Genomic DNA, 22962 nt, shown 5'->3' on the forward strand with positions numbered 1-22962 from the left:
TTGGTATTTTTCGCAATTCTCTCTCACTCCTGCAACAGACACTCTTCAAACTTATGACGACACTATCATTCCAGTTCTGGGGATGATCACAGTTCCAGTACGCTACAAAAATGTCACCCTAGATAGATTCCCTTTCTATGTAGCTAAAGCCTGAAGCCTTATGAAATAAACCTTTTTGATAGGCTTCGATTCAAACCTGCTGACCTCATCAGAGCACACATTAATGGGATTAATTATGCAGATTATACACGCCAGTACCCTTCCTTATTTACTGGATTTGGGGAGATCAAGGGGTACTGTCATGCTCCTCGCATTGGCACATCAATTTGACCAGTTTCACAAAATTTGAAATGGTTGTCATTTGCAACCCATGCTGAAGCATCACAGGAGCTGAAACGACTAGAATCAGACAGTATCATTGAGTGAATCGATTCATTGCCGTGGGTATCAAATCTAGTCATTGCACGACTACAAAAATGGCGAACTTCGACTATGTAGTGACCTAAAGGCAGTCAACAAAGCTATCATACCAGACAAGTAGCTACTTCCTACAATCCAAGAACTGTCAGAATCATTTCATATCTCCACAGTTTTCACAAAGCTTGATATGTGACAGAGTTATCTTCCGATACCTCTAGCAGAACAAAGCCGATATCTTACAGCTTTTGTTACTCATGAAGGTGTGTTTCAGTACAGCAGAATGCTCTATGGACTAAGTTCAACACCTAGCACATTCCAGAAGACTGTTTCTTCAGTCTTGTCAGATGTTGAGGGGATGCTCAACCTACTTGATGATGTCATTGTCCATGGAAGGGACAAAGCTGAACATGATCAATGATTAACAGCAGTGCTCACTCGACTTGCAAAATACAATTTGATGCTAGACGCGGACAATGCACTTTTGCAGCACCCAAGATTGACTTTCTAGGTTACAGAGTGACAGCAGCTGGAGGAAAGCCTACACTCTCTCTAACCAGAAAGACACCAGCCGAACTAATGATACATTGTAACTTTCGCATGCCACTGACCATTCTCAAGCCATCACTACCAGTTAACGAGAATTTCAGAGCGAAAGCAGATGAAATTGCAAAGCAACAAGGTAAAGCAAAAACATACTTTGACAAACGTACAGGCACTAGGGAACCACAATGTAAAGTTGGAGATTGGGTTTGAATCAAACGGCCAAATCACAACCACAAACTTGCTTCATCAGTATCAGGTTCAAAACAGATTAAATGTTTGCTTGGTACCAATGCTTATCTGTTGGATGACAACACCAAGCGAGACATTTGATAGGGAGCAGACCAGAATATTTTGAGGATAGTGGTTATGAGGATACATTTCCTTTTCCTATGAGTGATGTTAATAATCTGCCTCATCAAGCTGAGTAAACAGATCCACAGCCTCAAATTCATAAATCTAAATCTAATCGCAGAACCAAGAGACCTTCCTATCTTAAAGACTATTTCTGTACTTCGAGAAAACAGACATGTTGAACACTAATAAATAACTTGATGTATATATGTTTGATGTTTAGAATACTTTAATTAAAAATAATGCCTTTAGTCAAAAGGGGGAAAAATGTAGTGTTTGATTGATCTGGGTTTGATTGTATTAGTCTGTCCACTTATCTGCGTTCACTGTGCTTGATTATGTAAGCCTATGGGTGGAGCGGAAGAGTTTGAAACTGAAACTAAAAAAAGACGGACCTAGACTGTTCTACTAAACATAGACTGTTTGGAAGAAGATATTGTACTGAAATCTTAAGTGCTGTGATATTTTAAAATGCTGTAAATAAACCAGTTGGTGATTTAACACAAGTGCAATATCTGCATTGTTCTGAGATAAATCAGATATACATAATATATCCAGCAATCCAGCATAGACATAACAGGATGACATACCAAATCTGTCAAAGGAAGGATTTCTAGTTAAAGGAACCCCACCAGGGGTCAGTATGAATGAATTGGATATCAATTCCTCAAGCTTCAACTAACACACGATTGGAAAGGAGACCTTGGAATGCTATCCCCCAGGTCTCATCAGGTCCTGATGTGAGATCTGAGGGACTGAGGCGAGGTAATGTTTGCCAAGGTTGGGAGGAAGACGCCATCCTCTCCAACGAAGAAGGCATGGATGGGAATGCCCAAGGAAGTAAACAGCAGGATTGTGGTCCCTCAAACCTGGAGACAGTGCCTCAAGAGGTTCAAGGACCTCGGGAGGACTGGAAAAGTGAGTAGCATAACAGTTTTAGGTGTCAAGCCCTTCACTCCGACTTTCCCAGCATTCTCTTGCACAACATTCCTCAGGCCAACACACCTTGCAGCTCCAATCATTCCTCTCTCTCTAGGCACCTCCTCACATCCCCATCTGAACACCAACACTCTCACTCACACTCATCTTTGTGGCATCTCACACCCATGCCTCGCAGTCATCCTCCACAAATATAGGCCTTCCTTCTTCTCCACACAATCCATTTCTCACACACACAACACTCTGCTTTGTCTAAAATCAAATCAAAATACTGCGGATGCTGGAAATCTGAAATAAAAACAAGAAATGCCCGAAATGCTCAGCAGGTCTGGTAGCATCTGTAGAAAGAGAAGCAGAGTTAACGTTTCAGGTTAGTGACCCTTCTTCAGAACTGACAGAAGTCTGCTTTGTCTCCTTGCAGAAGAGAAAGCATAATTGCATGGAGAGACAGAGGACCAGGTGGGGATCTTCAATAATAGCCACCTTGGCAGCCACTAGCAATTTAAATGTGGCTTACTAAATGGTTCACTGGAAAAGTCTAAATCCAAGAAGCTACAGATGCAGCAATGACCTACATGAAAGCCTGAGTCTCCTGAACCATTGGTTCTCACACGTCGAGAGAGCTGACCCTCTAACTATATACCCTATGTTGTGGGTCTTGCCGCCTTCAAACTGGATCTCTGTGTCTATCCCCTCTGCCCTGCGCAATGGCATGTGACTGAGAAGGCGGCAGCTGGTGCTGTTGCTCCTGGTGCTTTTGCTGCTCCTCTTGTTCCTCATTAGTAGTCTAAAGTAGAGCTGCATAAGCTGCCCCCATGCCATGGTGAAGGCTGATAGGAGGGAAGTGCAGATCAAGGTGAGTGAATTCCAAGAGAGAAGAAACGACTTCCAAGAAGTTGGAAATCACCTGGCAGTAGCAGCACAATCTCAGAAGAAGTGCTGTGAGCAGTAGTCTCTAACCTAGGCTCGGCTACGGATGTTCAATTTCACTGTTTGAAGGCTTCCTAGCCGGTCAGTTTCACTGACGAAGCACATCCTGCTGCACTCTCACCTGCTTGACACTGACGAGTTTCAGACAGCTCGGGAAACCCATGCATTGGCTGTTAAAGTCAGAATGTTGAGTTAAATTCACAGTTAATTGTTTCTTTACATATTCTAATTACTTAGCAAACAGCTCCATGGGGGTTCCCCACTTGCCTGCAAACCTGCCCAGGTTAAACCTGGAAGTGGGCAGGATATTGTTGGGTTCCCAACCTGAAGGCATCTGTGAAGACAGAAACAGAGCAAACAGGTTTCAGATCTGTGACCTTTCATGATTCAAGGTTTTGGTGAAATGTCACAGACCTGAAATGTTAACAATGTTTCTCTCTCCACAGATGCTGCCTGACCTGCTTAGCATTTACAGCATTTTCTGTTTTTATTTCAGATTTACAGCATCCATAGTATTTTGTTTTGTACTAGAAGAACTTCCTGCTCTTATTAAAATTCTGCTACAAAATCTTTTACATCTGCCTGTTAAAGATGTTATAGGTGTTAACAATTATATACCTTTGATAAGTCCCAACCAACAGTTCTTTCTGTATTGGTTCTTCCTGTTTTCTGCTCTTCCTTCAGATGCCCACTCACTTTTTCCCCTTTGCCTCACTTTGCTCTCTGTAGCGTGATCATTTGTTGGAATGTGTCTTCCAGAAAGCTTTCCTCCCCACAACATACTGCAGAGTATGTCCAGCTAGCCCTTCAGTTCAGCATTCCATTATTCAATCAGCAAACCTTTCTGCCACTTCACATAGGTGTAATTCCTCCTGCATATTTTATCTGCCAGGATATCACACATCTCGAACGTATGTCCTTATTTCACCATTTCTATATTCCTAACTGCTGTGCTACTCTAGAATTAATTAATTAATTGGAATGAATTCTCTTTTAGCTGTTGATCCTGCAGATTTAGGCCAATTCTGCCTCAGCACTAAGTGCTAGTTCTGTTCAAATTCCCTCTACTAAAAGCCTTCCTACAGCTTAATTGTTCTTGCTTGCCTGTACACTAATTAAATCCACTCAAGAAGCACAATCAACCAATTCAAACATAGCTTTCATTTACATAAATAATCACAAAAAAAATTAGCCATCAGTTAAACAGCTACTAAATTTAACTAATCAGTGAATAAATATAATTTCATAGTCATCTACTCAATATAGTTCAAATCAGACTCCCTCTTCTCAGATGTTGTCTTCTCACTCTACGAGTTTCGCAAAGCTAAATGGCAAATGGATCAAAACATATTACACAAGTACACCATTAGCACTGCACAAATTACCTGGACCTCCAGGTTTCTTTGGACCTCCACTGTTTCTAACTTTTCATCAATTAGAAAGTACTCTTTTCTATCCTTTTTAGGTCCAAATTGGAAATGCGAGTTTATTCACTTTGATTATAAGAATAGAACAGCCGGATATTGATAGGAGTTGTTTAGAGGCCACCAAACAGTAGTGGTAGTGTGGAGCATGGTATTAATCAGGAGATTAGAACAGCATGTGGCATGGGTAATACAGTAATCATGGGTGACTTCAATCTGCATCTCGACTGGGTAAACCTAATGAGCACCAATGCTGTGGAGGATAAGTTTCTGGAGTGTGTTAGGGATGGTTTTCTCGAGCAGTAGGTTGAGGAACTGACGCGAGAACAGGTTATTTTCGATCCAGTTTTATGTAACGAGAAAGGGCTAATTAACAATCTTGTTGTAAAAGAACCTTTAGGGATGACTGACCATAATATGATAGAATTTTACATTATGTTTGAATGTGAGGTAGTTCAATCTGAAACCAGGGTGTAAAATTTGAACAAAGGACATTATGAAGGTATGAGGGGCAAATTGGCTGAGGTGGATTGGGAAAATACATTAAAATGTATGATATTACATAGGCAATGGATAGTCTTTAAAGAAATATTACACAGTTTACAGCAACTACACATTCCTTCAAGGCACAAAAACCCCAAAATTAAAAGCAGTCAACCGTGGATAACAAAGGAAATTAAGGATTGTATAAGATTAAAAAAGGCCTAAAAAGTTGCCAGAAATAGTAGTAAACCTGAGGATTGGGAGGATTTTAGAATACAGCAATGGAGGACGAAGAAACTGATAAAGAAAGGGAGAATAGAATATGAATGTAAGCTAGGAAAAGATATCAAAACAGACTGTAAAAGCTGCTACAGTACATAAAAAGGAAACGTTTGGCTAATGCAAATGTGGGTCCATTACAGGCAGAGTCAGGAGAATTTATAATGGGGAATAGAGAAATGGCAGAGAAGCTAAATGACTACTTTGTGTCTGTCTTCACTGAGGAAGATACAAGAAATCTCCCAGAATTAGAGATCCAAGAGATTAGGGGGAATGAGGAATTGAAGGAAATTAGTATTCGTAAGAAGGTTGTATTGGAGAAATTAATGGGGCTGAAGGTCGTTAAGTCCCCAGGACCTGATATTCTACATCCCAGAGTGTTGAAAGAGGTGGCTCTGGAGATTGTGGATGCATTGGTGATCATCTTCGAAAATTCTATAGATTCTGGAGCGATCCCTGCAGATTGGAAGATCGCAAATGTCACCCCACTATTTAAGAAGGGAGGGAGAGAGAAAACAGGGAATTACAAACCTGTTAGCCTTACATCAGTCTTTGGGAAAATGCTAGAATCTATTCTAGAGGATGTGAAAAATGGACACTTGGATAATAATGATCTGATTGGGCATAGTCAACATGGATTTATGAATGGGAAATCATGTTTGACGAATCTATTGGAGATTTTTGAGGGTATTACTAACAGAACTGATAAAGGGGAGTCGGTGGAAGTGGTATACTTGGATTTACAGAAAGCTTTTGATAAAGTCCCCCACAGGAGGTTGATTAGCAAAATTAAAGCACATGGGAGGTAATATGGATTAAGGATTGGTTAACAGGCAGAAAGCAGAGAGTAAGAATAAACGGATCATCCTCGCATTGGCAGGTTGTGACTAGTGCGGTACTGCAGGGAGCAGTGCTTGGGCTCCAGCTGTTCACAATATATATCAATGATTTGGATGGGGGGACCAAGTATAGTATTTCCAACTTCGCGGATGACACAAAACTGGGTGGGAATGTGTGTTGTGAGGAAAATGCAAAGCGGCTTCAAGGGGATTTGGACAGATTTAGTGAGTGGGCAAGAACGTGGCAGATGGAATATAATGTGGAAAAATGTGGTTATCCACTTTGGTAGGAAGAACAGATGTGCAGTGTATTTTTTAAATGGTAAGATTAGAAAGTGTAGATATACAAAGGGACCTGGGTGTTCCTGTCAATAAGTCACTGAAAGCTAACATGCAGGTGCAGCAAGCAATTAGGAAGGCTAATGGTATGTTAGCCTTCATCACAAGAGGATGAGAGTACAGGAGTGGTGAAGTCTTGCTTCAATTATATACAACCTTGATTAGACTACACTTGGAGGACTGTGTGCAGTTTTGGTCCCCTTACTTTAGCAAGGATATTACTGCCATAGAGGGAGTGCAACGAAGGTTCACTAGACTTGTTCGTAGGATGGCGGGACTGTCCTATGAAGAGAGATTGGGGAAACTGGGCCTGTATTTTCTAGAGTTTCGAAGAATGAGAGGTGGTCTCATTGAAATCTACAAAATACTGAAAGGAATAGACAGGGTAGATGCAGCTAAGATGTTTCCCCTGGTTGGGGAGTCTAGAACCAGGGGACACAATTTCAAAATAAGGGGGAAGCCACTTAGGATAGAGATGAGGAGAAATTTCTTTATTCAGAGGATTGTGAATCTTTGGAATTCTCTACCCCAGATGGCTGTAGAAGCTCAGTCATTGAGTATGTTTAAAGCAGAGATTGGCAGATTTCTAAATAAAAATGACATAGGGGGATATGGGGATAGTGTGGGAAAAAGGCATTGAAGTGGATGATCAGCCATGAGCATATTAAATGGCGGAGCAGACTCGATGGGCTGAATGGCCTACTCCTGTTCCTATGTTCCTATTTTCTAAAAGTTGTGGAATTTGTAAATGTTCATGTTCAGCGAGACTTTGGCATGCTCATACAAGGATCACAAAGGGCCGAATTTTATAAACACCCTCGATGTCGGGGGTCGTGGCGGTGGGGGGGTAGCCAGAAAATGCCTCCAGCAGTGGCCTGCCATAGGCCTTGACCTGGGGAAGGCCCGGCCTGATATTACTGGCAGTGGCAAGGCCTCGTGGTGGGTCCCCTGCCACTTGGCAACAGGAGTGCTATTACCATATGTAAATAAATTTAAATAAAGGAATTAATGAAACTTAGATTCCCGCTGTCCATCCCGGAGCGATATTATCAGTAGCTGGCACTCTGATGCCTTCGGATCCCTGTCCAGAACATTGGTGGGGAGGGGGAGCAGGTAAACAGGTCAGTTTCTCAGGGCGGGGAAGGGTTGTGAGGGTGGGGGGGGGAGCAGAGTCAAAGCAAATTCATTGGTTTAGGGGATGGTGGGAAGAGTTAGAGTTTAAAGTTTATGCACTTGGGGAGAGGGGAAGGTCAGGTGGACAAGGAAGTGTTTTGGGGGGAGAGGGCAAGTCATTAACTACATGGTTATTGGGGAGTAGGAGACGGGCAAATTAAATGTTTTCAAAATGGTTTGTAATCTCTTTCTTTAAATATTTAAATTGAAATATCGGGCTCGAAGCCCTTTAATCATCGGGGTGGGCGGTCCGCCCCGGCTATTTAAATGAGCTGCCGCGCTTAATATTGCTCGTTCTTGGCAGGTGGGGGCCTGCATTACACTTGTCTGCATACTTTTCAATGTTCAAACTCCCAACGTGCTTTCCATTCGTGGATCTGCCGTCACACCCTTACTTTCATAACATTGTTGTGGTTCTCTGTTGCTTCGTAGCCCAGAGAACATTAGATCTGCTGGTCACATCAAAGTGCTGCAATGTTGTAGCTTCCTATGTGTGCAGGTTAATGCCTTGATGCATTACAATATTTTCAATGTAGACTGAAGTCGCTTTTAATGAATTGGATAACATACAGACCATTTGCCACATCTCTACTGCAGGTTCATGTGCTGTCAGAACAGCCCTTCTTTTTGATTGCATCAATGATTAAGACCTCAGGCATAGAATTAGAATTAGAATTAGAACATTACAGCGCAGTACAGGCCCTTCGGCCCTCGATGTTGCGCCAACCTGTGAAACCATCTGACCTACACTATTCGATTTTCATCTATATGTCTATCCAATGACCACTTAAATGCCCTTAAAGTTGGTGAGTCTACTACTGTTGCAGGCAGGGCGTTCCATGCCCCTACTACTCTCTGAGCAAAGAAACTACCTCTGACCTATATCTATCACCCCTCAACTTAAAGCTATGTCCCCTCGTGTTTGCCATCACCATCCGAGGAAAAAGACTCTCACTATGCACCCTATCTAACCCTCTGATTATCTAATATGTCTCTATTAAGTCACCTCTCCTCCTCCTTCTCTCCAACGAAAACAACCTCAAGTCCCTCAGCCTTTCCTCGTAAGACCTTCCCTCCATACCAGGCAACATCCTAGTAAATCTCCTCTGCACCCTTTCCATAGCTTCCACATCCTTCCTATAATGCGGTGACCAGAACTGCACGCAATACTCCAGGTGCGGTCTCACCAGAGTTTTGTACAGCTGCAGCATGACCTCGTGGCTCCGAAACTCGATCCCCCTACTAATAAAAGCGAACACACCATATGCCTTCTTAACAGCCCTATTAACCTGTGTAGCAACCTTCAGGGATTTATGCACCTGGACACCAAGATCTCTCTGTTCATCTACACTACCAAGAATCTTCCCATTAGCCCAGTACTCTGCATTCCTGTTACTCCTTCCAAAGTGAATCACCTCGCACTTTTCCGCATTAAACTCCATTTGCCATCTCTCAGCCCAACTCTGCAGCCTATCTATGTCCCTCTGTACCCTACAACATCCTTCGGCACTATCCACAACTCCACCGACCTTAGTGTCATCTGCAAATTTACTAACCCACCCTTCTACACCCTCTTCCAGGTCATTTATAAAAATGACAAACAGCAGTGGCCCCAAAACAGATCCTTGCGGTACACCACTAGTAACTAAACTCCAGGATGAACATTTGCCATCAACCACCACCCTCTGTCTTCTTTCAGCTAGCCAATTTCTGATCCAAAGCTCTAAATCACCTTCAACCCCATACTTCCGTATTTTCTGCAATAGCCTACCATGGGGAACCTTATCAAACGCCTTACTGAAATCCATATACACCACATCCACTGCTTTACCCTCATCCACCTGTTAGGTCACCTTCTCGAAAAACTCAATAAGGTTTGTGAGGCACGACCTACCTGTCACAAAACCGTGCTGACTATCGCTAATGAACTTATTCTTTTCAAGATGATTATAAATCCTGTCTCTTATAACCTTTTCCAACATTTTACCCATAACCGAAGTAAGGCTCACAGGTCTATAATTACCAGGGCTGTCTCTACTCCCCTTCTTGAACAAGGGGACAACATTTGCTATCCTCCAGTCTTCCGGCACTATTCCTGTCGACAATGACGACATAAAGATCAAGGGCAAAGGCTCTGCAATCTCCTCCCTAGCTTCCCAGAGAATCCTAGGATAAATCCCATCTGGCCCAGGGGACTTATCTATTTTCACACTTTCCAAAATTGATAACACCTCCTCCTTGTGAACCTCAATCCTAGTAGCCTGAATTTCAGTATTCTCCTCGACAACATTTTCTTTCTCTACTGTAAATACTGACGCAAAATATTCATTTAACGCTTCCCCTACCTCCTCTGATTCCACACACAGCTTCCCACTACTATCCTTGATTGGCCCTAATCTAACTCTAGTCATTCTTTTATTCCTGATATACCTAAAGAAAGCCTTAGGGTTTTCCCTGATCCTATTCGCCAATGACTTCTCGTGTCCTCTCCTTGCTCTTCTTAGCTCTCCCTTTAGATCCTTCCTGGCTAGCTTGTAACTCTCAAGCGCCCTAACTGAGCCTTCACGTCTCATCCTAACATAAGCCTTCTTCTTCCTCTTGACAAGCGCTTCAACTTCTTTAGTAAACCACGGCTCCCTCGCTCGACAACTTCCTCCCTGCCTCACAGGTACATACTTATCAAGGACACGCAGTAGCTGCTCCTTGAATAAGCTCCACATTTCGATTGTTCCCATCCCCTGCAGTTTCCTTCCCCATCCTATGCATCCTAAATCTTGCCTAATCGCATCATAATTTCCTTTCCCCCAGCTATAATTTTTGCCCTGCGGTATATACCTGTCCCTGCCCATCGCTAAGGTAAACCTAACCGAATTGTGATCACTGTCACCAAAGTGCTCACCTGCATCTAAATCTAACACCTGGCCGGGTTCATTACCCAGTACCAAATCCAATGTGGCATCGCCCCTGGTTGGCCTGTCTACATACTGTGTCAGAAAACCCTCCTGCACACACTGGACAAAAACTGACCCATCTAAAGTACTCGAACTATGTGAACATATTTACAGAATGTATGTTTTCTCCTCCCAATGTTCCTTTTTGAAGTGGCTTATTGTTGGTGAAAATGTGCAAATATGAGGTTTTTCCAGATGTCCCTTGAATGTCTTTCCAGGGCACTTTTATCCATGAGACCCTCTCTGGCGTGTCACGATGAGCCCCTCCAGATTGGTCAAAGTAGCGTAAGTGCATTTCAAAAATGCCGATGGTGTTATCGACCCTTGTGAATGCATGTGCAGTTTCGCATCTCTCTTTAGCTGCACTTTGCAGATGATGCAGTGGTGTCATCAACCATCTACAAAGGTGACAACCTTTGTCACCCAAGATCCAGCCATCCACTTTGGCTTATTCTTCAAAATTCCTGGCAGCTGTGATTTCCTCAAAATGTATGAGCTGCAACTGTTCCCTTGGAAATGTTTGCAAACCTGCATTATTTTTCTCCTGTGGTCGCAAACCAGTTGTACCTTCAAAGATCAGAAGCCTTTGTGAATCATAAGTGGAGCAGGTTGCTCCCAGGGCGATCTAATGGCCACATGAGCGCAGTCGATCACCCTTGCACTCTAGGGAGTCCAGTGATGGTGGCGAAGGCTGCAGACCTTGCCACCTGGCTGTCCTCGTCTACAGGTAAGTAGATGAATTCATTAGCACGATGCAATAGAGCATTCGTCACCTCTTTGATACACCCATGGGTCGCAGACTGTGATATGTCACATACGTCACCTGTTGATGCTTGGAAGACGCTGGTCGCCAAAAGATTGAGTGCAGCAGTCATCTTCAGGGCAAATGGCAAGGGTTTCCCACCAAACCCAAGTACAGCATCGTACAAATTTCTGTGACCATTTCACGTGACATCATTAGGCATCTCTGGCATTGTCTCTCTGACATTTGAAGGTAATGTCCTTGTCTTCGATAATGCAAGTCCTGGATTTTGTCAGTCGCAGCATCCTCACCTCCTTGTTCTGCCTGTTGCTGCCATTCAGGCATCATGCATTAAGGGAAAAGATCCATCTTTAGTTGCTCCATGTGTTCCTCTTCCCATGGTATAATAAAAATTGGGGGTATGACACCCATGTCACTGCAGCTTTGCTAATAATGAAATGAGCAGAACATTCCACTTCCGCCTTCTGCTGCCAGTCAGCTGAACCATGCAAGCAAGGTGTTGTTTGCTTTTCAGTGCCTTAGTATTGCAGCCAGGTTGAAAACCCACTCGCCTTGCAATCCTTCATTGGTCACCTGGTTTTCATTATCATTTCAGAAAATGGTGTGTGCACAATTTAAGGCAAATCTCCCCACCTTCCAACCTCCTCCTGTCATCTTCCAGCCTGAACCAGCACCCTTGCCCCACTCAATGTAACCTTAACCCTTCTCTTTGTTACCATTGAACCTCCCCCATTACTGTGCACAGTTTCACAGTCAATTCATTCATGCCATGCCTCCCCTGTTCCTACTACTGTTACCACCAAAATGCCCACTCTGACAGTTGATCCTCCTGAAATCCACCTGAATATTATTGCCAAGTCTTATTCCCCTCTCCATGATGTCATAGAGTAACCAGCCCTAACTCTCGACCTTTCCGCCTACAAAATCCATTTGCCCCCATTGACTGTGACCATTTCCTCTTCCAGCCAGTACCCTGAATTCACCTCACAGGTCCTTGACTTTGACAGCACTCATCCCTCCCTTTAGGCCCCTCATGACCATCTGTTGACTGCAAACTCAAATCAGACAAACACCCCCGCAGCTGCCCACAGCCAGCATAACAGCCACTACACACTCTGGATGCTCCCCTCCTCCTCCAATCGTATGGTCACCCCACCATGTCCTCCCCTCCTCCCTTCCCTGTTCCTCCATGCATGCGATCACCCCACACTTTGTCCTCCCTGAGTATCCTCCCCTGCTTCTGCGTTCACATGGTAACTTCACCCCATCCTCCCCTCCTCCCTCCCAGGCTCCTCCATTTCGACCCCCCCCATGCCTTTGCTGCCATCCCTTGAGAAGAATTGCCCTTGCTGGTGCCGAGCCTGGAGGCAAACATCCATTCCAATGTTGTCTTTCCTTTTGCCAATGAGTTCAAGAAAGAAAAACACTGGCCTCAGACACAACTGCACAAAGTCGACTGTTGCATGCCACGTTCAAATGAACGTAAACCGGGTTGCACGGGAATACGGCTCGCCATTCACTTAATCTGCAAAGCTTCAATCCGCCACCGTGCAGAGGGGAACCCCAGAACGCCGCAAACACACTGTTGACTTAATTTTGGTTAAAAAATCCCGCCATCCAAAATCAGAAAAAAACAACTCACACTTGATTAAATCATCCCGCATGCCACCAAAGTCACTCTTGCAGGGCCAATAAAATGCAAGCCAAATAAAGAAGAAGTTTGGAACTTGCTTCTACAAATGGCTTTTCATGCTAAATCAATCATTAATTTTAAATCTGAGATTGATGGATATTTTTAACCAAAGATGTTAAGGGATAATGGGCAAAGTCAAGTTTCTTCAATTAGATCACATATCAGCCATGACATCACTGATTGGTGGAACAGTCTCTAGTGGCTACATGGCCTACTTCACTCCATCATCTTTTGATATACATTCAAAGATGCAGAATCCTGGACCAGTAGCTCATTCACAATCTATTCATGGCTTTAATCAATGCAAATAGTTTATTTTTTCCCCAATATTTTTACTTTTGTTTTTGAGTCGGAATGCATACAGCACTGCAAATAATCCCCTGCTACTGTTTCCCATCATTTAACCATTATATATACATATATACTTTTTGGTAAAGATTTATGAACAGAAGAATGTCAATCTCTTGGTTTATGATGAAATAAATATGTTCTGGACAAGCAGCCTTGTGGATTTGATGGATTGTTTTAATACTGATGCCAGTGAACTCGAGTAAAGTTTGATGTCTTTGTTTCTCTACTGTAGCCATTCTTCATGCAATTACCTGCTCAGTACAAAGCAATTACTGGCTTCTGCAAATAGTGCCACATCAACAGATCACAATACTGTTATGATCCTGTAGTGTTTTTTTTCCTTTTCCAGGAATTATGCAGTGTGCCTTTAAGGCTGTAACAGGATCAGTACTGCTTTAAAGCAGCAAGCTCCAGGGACTGAGTCAAAGGATGCATTCTCGTTGCCATAGGATACAGCCAGCTTCAAATATGCATTCTCATTGCCATAGGATACAGCAATTCGGAGAACAAGGACAAAGATACAATGTTGCCAATTGACGTTTGAAACTAGCTGAAAAACTGGCTTTTGTGACAGTTAACAGATACACAGACTGTCTGCTAGCATATACTGAAGGAAAACAGAGCTCTCTCTCGGTTTATTTAAATCCTATTTATTATACTCTCAGAATTCTAATGCCAAGCCAGATTAATTCCTTAAAAGAAAATAACCAAATTCCTTTAACTATTGAACTGTAGTTGCTGAAATTCATCGCTGGAAAAGAGCATCGAATCAACTGCTGAATTAGACTGTGGACTGTTCTACTGTTGAAGAACCTTTCTTTTCCCCCATCGGATGGCTGTGAGAACTTCAAGCAACTTTGGACTGTTCCACATTGGAAGATTTCACTTCGGCAGGAGCATAAATATGCAAGAATACCATTTTTTTCTACTTTAAATGTTGTCTATATCTTAGTAGTGTTTAAGAATTTAGTTTTTCTAATTAAACAGTTAATTCATTGATCTGAAGACATCTGGTTTGGTTCACCTCATTCAGGGGTTAATAGATGGTCAATTTGGCTGTGGTTTTCTTTAATTTGGAAAGTTTAAAATGGTATGTTTGGCAATGCATGGAGGGGCAGGACTGAATCAACAGTGCGTTTTTCCCACCACAATCAGAATCGTATAATTTGATTGGCGGCTTTAACTTGCGTGGTCGGTCGTAACAATACTAATAGTACTTATCAAGCTCCAAGTATTTAGACAAAGAGTTTGATTTTCAAAGTTTGTCAAAGGTCTTCAGTTGCCCATTTTCACATGAAACTCTCTGTGAGGAAGATGAATCATTTAATCATTTACACATAGTTTAAGTATAAAAACTAAATTATTGGGGTGGCAAGATAATATTAATGAATGCAAGTTTCTATTCCTGAAATAAACACAATATTTGAATGAAATGTCATTATTTAACTTGGTTAAAATAAAACAATTTTAAGCCACTGAAATAATAAATGAGTGATTGTTTAGATTTCCTACTGTTCGCACTACTTTTGTAATTTACTTTCTGCCACCCAGTCTAACACACCCCCTTAGAATACTCAAAAAAGGAGTAATATATGAAACTAAGAATGATAGACCAGTTAGTCTAACATATATCATGATTATTTTTATTCTTTCATGGGATGTGGGTGTCACTGGCAGGGCCAGCATTTGTTGCTCATCCCTAATTCCTCTTGACAACTGAGTGGCTTGCTAGTCCATGGCAGAGGGCATTTAAGTGTTAATCACATTACTGTGGGTCTGAACTCACATGTAGTCCAGACCAGGTAAGGATGGCAAATTTCCTTCCCTAAAGGACATTCGTGAACCAGATGGGTTTTTATGGCAAGTAATGATAGTTTCATAGCATCATTACTGAGAATAGCTTTCAATTCCAGATTTTTTATTCATTAATTGAATTAGTAAAATTCAAATTCCGCCAGCTGCTATGGTGCATTTTGAACCCATGTCCCCAGGGCTGGCTTCTGATTCAGTGACATTAACACTCTGCCACTATCTCCCCTAAACTAATGCCTGAGAATATTATATGGGATCAGATCATTATTCATCCAAAGTGAACAGAAGCCATAAGGAGGAGCCAACAAAAATCTGGAAGTATTTGAACACAGTTTATCAATCTGCTAGGGTTCTTTGTTGAAATAGCTAAACTAATCGATGAGAACTATTCAGTAAATATAATTTATTCAGTGTTTCAAAAACTTGATAAAGTTCAGTATAAAACTTTTAAATAGTTAAAGCTCATATAATTAAAGCAAAATTAGATAGTTATATTGATAACAGACGTTATACTAGGAAGCAGAAAGTGATGATAAATAAAAAAAAATGCCTGGGGAGGAGTGTCAAGTGGGCTTCCATGTAGCTTGGTTCTTGCTGTTTTGCCATTCACACTGCAGTATTTGTAGTGACCAGTTGGATACAAAGCTCAACCCCTGGTTGCTAAAATCAGTTGTATTAAATGTTAAGGTTTTTCCTTGATTGTGCTAATCAATACAATTCATTTTGTATTGAATTCCCATTAGGTCTGTGGGGCTGCTCAGCACTAATGGGCAGATTAAGCAGCTTCTTAGCCTCTCCTGCTAACTTCTTGTCTTAATATCAGCACTTTCAATTTTAGCTAACTTTAACAGAACAAGGATTTTAAGGGGTGTACTCATTTTGTCTGAAACTAACACTGGCCAAATTGATCACTATAATGGTTTTCCACAGTACTCATTTACTGATGACTCCAATCTATATGAACAGGTAAAAAGAGGAAGATAAACAGAAGTCAGAGATATCTGAAAAATTAAGCAGATAGGCTAAGACATTGTGGATTGATTCTATTGCAAATTAATATGTGTATCTGAATAGGAAGCATCGAACGTGTAAAATATGAAGGAACATCTATGATCAAAGATGGAAAATATCAAAAAAAGAAATGTCACCATTAGTAATGGCTCAATCACAAAGTTTCCAAAGTGTAGCTGTTTTCAGCAAAGCTAATGCAATACTGTATGGGTCTCAAGGGCATTTGACTAGAAGTTGAAATGAGTTACCTAACGTTTTACAGATCATTGGTGAGGCCATAGTTAACCACTGTGTGCAATTTTGGACACCCTACCTTCAAAAAGAGAGATGCATTGAGAGGATTCAGAGAAGAACAACAAGGATGATTCCAGAACTTAGGGCAAAATCACCTGATGCTGTATTGATTAACTCCTTCAAAAAAAATCAAAAAAACTTGATAAATATCTAGTTGGGAACAGGAATAAAGTTTACAGGAATCTGTATGGACTGAAATGATCAAATATTCCATGAAACATGATGGCCCCTACTGCTGCTGGATCTGGGTTTCATTGTTCATAAGGGGCAGTGATCCATCATAATGCAGAGGAGATAAATAGATTTTGTGGTGTTCGCTTTATTGCCTTTAAGGAATCATTGCTATAGAAACTCCACTTAGGACATAAAATAGTTTGGGCAGAGTTCATGATAGGGTAGATTTTACAAAATTTGTGGAAGGAGTAAGTTTGGTGCACTGAATAGCCTTTTCTCATTCTATGCTTTCTTTCTGTATCTACTATCTGCTTAATTCTGGAACATAAAATGTTTCAGGCTGCAAACGTTTTCATGGTTACTGTTTATAGTACTGCTTGGTGAGTATATTAGGAGCGGTATTGAGGCAGTAGAAGAGAGACTCCTAAATATGATGAAGAACATTAAGTCAATCTAGCGATGCATTAGTCTTCAGGAAATATGCAGTTCTTGGTATGTTGTTCTTGGTTAGTTTTAAAGCACATATCTGATGTGAGAAAGGTACATAATACTTTTGGTCTAACTCTGACAACCGTTGTTGAGGTATAATAGTATTGATGGGATATATATTGTTAGAACATTAACCTTGTTATTTCTAACGTTGAAAGTATTTAAAATATGACTATAGGTTGTAAAGCATTTCACTATATATGAAGGCAAAGAACTCTGTTTTACCAGTACTGTCACAACTCGCAGCGTCACTCCTTCCATACTGTTTTCCAGTTTTTGATCTACTAGCGAACCATTCAATCCAGTTGTTGGACTCCAAAGCCCTAGCTACATGGGGAATACAAACATGCATTATTAAAGTAATGTCATTAACTTCAATTATAACACAACTATACTGTTTTATGTTCCTAAAGATCTAAGTTTGTCACAGCTCATTAAACCAACATTAAGACAGTGAAATTATCATGTAATTAATATAATTATACTTTAAAAATTTAAAATTGCAATCAATCTCTGTGGTGTTGCTCATACTAAATCGGAGAATACACTGGATCTTATAAGAACAGAAGCATTATACAATGTTGCACACTATTGTTCTGTTGCTAAAATGAAGATATGTCTATTTTTTAGCCTGCCCTTTTAAATAATACTAAGTATTATTGCTGTAACCTGACACATCCTGAAAGGGTAATTGCTTTCTTTCTCTTTTTCAAAATTATATTTAAAACACCACTGGTTAGTTTTCAGGACTCCTACTGTTCAGTTAGAATCTATTGCTGATTTATGAATATGATATTTGATCTAATCAGTGTTTGAAATGTGATGGTCATACTCGATATAAGGTTTTTGAAAAATAAAGATATCTAAGTGCTTAAAGTAGGTGGGGTGCCACTCAGCAGTTTGGATTTTCAAGCACCAGCAGCCCTGCAATACCTCATAAAAATGGCTATTCCTCGTCTGTAATTCTAAATAGTTAAGCCCAGATTTTCCACTCGGGCACTTTGCCCACTGGAAGTGTGGCAGGGAGGAAGTGACAGTGCCTGATGTCCTAAGCACTGACCCCATCCAAATTTCTGCAGTCAAACGTATTTGAATAATTAGTGTTAGCTCCTGGTGTTGCAAATGTCCCTGATTGCAAGCTCACGTGTGGGGATGGGTGATAGAAATAACATGCGGAAGCAGCACTTAAAGGTCTGCAGCAGCTAAAAAGCCAGGCACTAGCAGCAGCTTTGTGCCTTCTATCCAGTTCCATCCTATACCTGCATATGTAACAATAGCGATATGGTGCCATGTTGTTCATGCAGTATCACAAGAAGTGTAGCAAGCAGTAGATCCATTCATCATATCTGATATGAAGTAATGAACTGCTTGTCACAAGAGGCTCATATAAATACATCAGCCATCGACCTCATGCATTTCTGCCACTCAGGCAGCAGTTAGGAAATGCACTAGATTAGGGTTAAGAGTTCACATTTCACATACTGGCATCAAAGGGAAGCACAGTTGGTAAGAGGCACTAGACATGCGTACTGTACAAGTTATGTTCAAAGAACGTTGATGCAAGTTGCTTTGAAGAGATCGAATGAATAAGAGTTGGTGAGTTTTTAGCACAGCGAAGGGTCTGTACATGATGATATCTTTGTGGAGGGAAGGGAGCTGTTGGAGCTGGAACTGCAAATGTAGTGGCCAGCTGTAGAAGTCAAGCGAAGTCTTCCTGTCTAAAAATAGCAAAAATGGCTATTGCAGCAGGCAATGGGTTCTCTTCTGTATCCTCTGAGTGATTTCTCTGCTGTCCTTTGGAACTTCCCTCCTCCAGGTCTTTGTGATTAGGCCTCTATGTAAAGCGAAGTTGCAGAAGGCAATAAGCAAATACAATCCTGAGACTCTAGTGCGACTACACTGCAGGGCACTAGCAGATTAATCTTCAGACTTGAAGCATTCCTTCAACGTGCAAATGGTAAGCACAAACGTGACTCTGGTGGCTGCATGGATCACACAATACTGATGCTCAGCTCATATACTGACTACCAGACAGGTGGCAGCCACTAATATTTCACTAGTTGCCACTGTTTGTTTAGATTTTCAAGACCGTCACTTGGATTCAAAAATAATTGTCATATATTTAATAGGGAAAAATGCATTCTGCGCTTGTTCAGAAGTAACTTGGTTCAACCATCAAGCACATTGTTTTGAACAGTGCTTTTAAAATTTGGATCAGATTTGACTGTGAATTTTGTTCAAATTACAGCTGGCTTTAAAGCCTGAATGTATTATGACAGGGTTTAAAGGGCTACTAAATCAAGCCACGGCAAACAAAAATATACATTCTTGTCAAATAATTTCCTCCCTTCCCGGAACTCAATATTCAGAAGTTCAGCTTGCGAAAGTCAAAACTGCATTCCTTCCTGAAATTCTTTACGCATTCATGCTTTGGGAACCACAATGGGGTTGAATGATCATGTCGTACCCTTGCACGGTGATGCACCATTATAGCAGACCCATATTTTTGCCACAAATGGATTGTAACTACACAAAAAGATTTTGGTCAAAATGCATTAAAACAACCATTTCACATAAATATGGTTATAGCTGCTGTAGTGTCCAGATGATGCTTAAACAGAGATATAGTCCTTTCCTTTCTTTTCTGACTAGTAAGTTAGACCACCTTGTCTTTTCCTTTGAAGATTCCGATCAAGCAGCTCGACTGTCTTCTAGAACACAGTTTACACAATGGAGCCAGCTACTTATCTAACCTCTCGCGAGTTTCACTTTTGTGTTTGAAATTTCCCAAATAGCATTTGGATTCAATAATAATTGACTGGCTTACATTTAATGGAACAAATTACACAGTCTGTCTTTTTTTTAATGTAACTTGGGTCTTTACAGTTAAGTTTATAGTTCCAAAGCCAGTTTGAACCATCCTTGCAGCATTTGTGTCACATTTGGCTGGGAGTGAAGTTTGTAACCACGGTTGACTTTAAGTTCCTTGGCCCCAAATGTTCATGCATCTTGGCGAAGTGCTAAGATATTCATGCCTCAGACTCCTGATGCTGACGTGGTCAATGTTCACAGGGTCAGGGAGAGCTCCAATGACTTGCTTCGTCATGGCCGGCTAGGAGTACATCTGGGACACCCCCCTTTTGAGGATGCTCAAAGTCTGGTGTGAGCCTGGGGAATGTCATGTTACCCTTGAGGTATCATTAGGGCGCCACTGTGACCCCCTTACAAAGGGAGCCACCTTCAAAGAAATTCTAGAATCGACATTCAGGAGCCCAAGCCATGATTTTGGCCTGAACTCCTGGTGGACCCTATCTCTGCTAGTAGGGAGTCTCTGCCCTTGGACTCATCCTTTCATGTAGATGGACTTGTTTCCAGCTGCAGAGCCTTCACTCCCATCAGGCCACCTCAAAACTGGAACGTAAGGCTGGGATGCAGTATATCTTGGTCTCAGCCTAGTTATTAGCTGTTCCAGTGGGATCACATCAAGGTTACAATGGGAATATTCTGGAACAGGCACAGATTTTTGTTGCTCTTTATGTTTAATGACTGTATTTAAAGGAACCAGAGTGAGTGGGAGAGCGGAGCATAGCCCGAGGAGCCGAAGGTTTAAAAAGTGCGCCAAATCAGAGTCGGAGACCAGAGCCAGACAGAATGGGAGAGCGGAGCATAGCCCGAGGACCTGGAGGTTTAACAAGCGCGCCAAATCAGAGTCGGAGACCAGAGCCAGACAGAGTGGGAGAGCGGAGCATAACCCGAGGAGCTGGAGGTTTAACAAGCACGCCAACTCAGAGTGGGAGACCGGAGCCAGAGAGAGTGGGAGAGCGGAGCATAACCCGAGGAGCTGGAGGTTTAACAAGCACGCCAACTCAGAGTGGGAGACCAGAGCCAGAGAGAGTGGGAGAGCGGAGCATAACCCGAGGAGCTGGAGGTTTAACAAGCACGCCAACTCAGAGTGGGAGACCGGAGCCAGACAGAGTGGGAGAGCGGAGCATAGCCCGAGGAGCTGGAGCAGGGGGAAAAAAAAAAAATCAAAAAGTGACATCAGAGTGACATCACAATCAACAGAGAGAGCAGGGAAGAAGCTATCTGTTTGGTGAGTATCTGCTAAGTGATTAAGGTCCATTTGAATCCTAATGTTTAAAATAGTAAAGGAACTAGTGGTAAGCTTAATAAAATATATTAAAAAAGGAAAATAAAATAAATAATTGAATAAAATAATTATGTCATTAATTAAAACACATTAAGGATGGCAGGACAGGTGATGTGTCACGGCTGCAGCATGTAGGAGCTTCTGGATGCCAGTGTGATCCAGGGCAAACACGTCTGCAGTAAGTGTTTGTGGCTCGAAGAGCTTCGGGCTCAGAGTCAATGAACTGGAGTCCAAGCTGCAGACACTGCGATACATCAGGGAGGACATTTTGTACCAGGAGACGGTCACACCCCTTAGGATAGGTCCTTCTGATTTGGTCAGTAGTCAGGGACAGGAGAGTGTGGCTGCAGCTGAGGCAGGTAAGGGGACCCAGAGGGAAGGAGTGCAGGAGCCTCAGCCTTAGCGATTGTCCAACAGGTTTGAGGTTCTTTCAGCTTGTTTGGATGAGAGTGGGGGCTGCAGGGTGGATGAGCAACCTGACCATGGCACCATGGTACAGGAAGCCATTCAAGTGGAGGGAGAAAAAAGGATTGTAATGGTAGTAGGGGACAGTATAGTTAGGGGGAATGACACTGTTCTCTGCAGCAAAGAGTGTGAGTCCAGATGGCTGCATTGCCTGCCAGGGTTCGGGACATCTTCTCAAGGTTGGAGAGGAACTTACAGTGGGAGGGGGAGGATCCAGTTGTTGTGGTCCATGTAGGTACCAATGACATAGGCAGGCCAAGGAAAGAGGTTCTGCATAGTCAGTATAAGGAACTAGGTGCCAAATTAAGAAGCAGAACCTCAAAGATAATAATCTCTGGATTATTACTTGAACCACATGTAAATTGGCATAGGGCAAATAAGATTAGAGAAATTAATGCGTGGCTGAAAGACTGGTGTGGTAGAAGTGGGTTCTGGTTCGTGTGGCACGGGCACCAGTACTGGGGAAAGTGGTGGCTGTACTATTGAGGCTGTCTACACCTGAACTGTGCTGGGGCCGGTGTTCTAGTGAGCTGCTTAACTAGGGATGTAGAGAGGATTTTAAACTGAATAGTGGGGGCAAGGGATCAAATTTGGGAAGATATGGTAAATCAAGGAGTAGAGACAAGGCAAGAGAAAAAGGTATTAATATGGGAAATGATAAACAGACTGTGACAGGAAGGAACAGAGCATACAAATCTAAGAGTAAATCAACAGATAAGGCTAGAGGTTACAAAAATAATAAAAGGAAACAACTAAAGGCTCTGTATCTGAATGCATGTAGTATTCGAAACAAAACAGATGAATTGAGAGCGCAAATAGAAATAAATAAGTACGATCTGATAGCCATTACAGAGACATGGCTGCAGGAAGACACAGATTGAGACCCAAATATTGAAGGAAATATGGCATTTAGGAAGGACAGGAAGCTAGGAAAATGTGGAGGGGCAGCTCTGTTAATTAATGATGGTATAAGCACAATAGAGAGGGATGACCTAAGTTCAGGAGACCAGGATGTAGAAGCAGTTTGGGTAGAGATGAAAAATCATAAAGGCAAGAAGTCACTTGTGGGAGTGGTTTGCAGGTCACCTA

At 42.0% G+C, this 22962-nt stretch overlaps 1 protein-coding gene across 2 annotated transcripts in view; it reads right to left on the reverse strand.

Moving 5' to 3' along the window:
* The window catches only part of LOC137375605 (glutamate receptor ionotropic, delta-2-like), a 629010-nt gene that overhangs the window by 180727 nt on the left and 425321 nt on the right, over positions 1 to 22962 (reverse strand). For both annotated transcript variants that reach the window (XM_068042974.1, XM_068042973.1), the window contains one exon: positions 17484 to 17585. In XM_068042974.1, the coding sequence (XP_067899075.1) occupies positions 17484 to 17585 (102 nt within the window). The remainder of the gene's footprint in view (positions 1 to 17483; positions 17586 to 22962) is intronic.

This window comes from Heterodontus francisci, chromosome 12, assembly GCF_036365525.1.
Source record: "Heterodontus francisci isolate sHetFra1 chromosome 12, sHetFra1.hap1, whole genome shotgun sequence".
In the NCBI taxonomy this organism is placed as follows: domain Eukaryota; kingdom Metazoa; phylum Chordata; class Chondrichthyes; order Heterodontiformes; family Heterodontidae; genus Heterodontus; species Heterodontus francisci.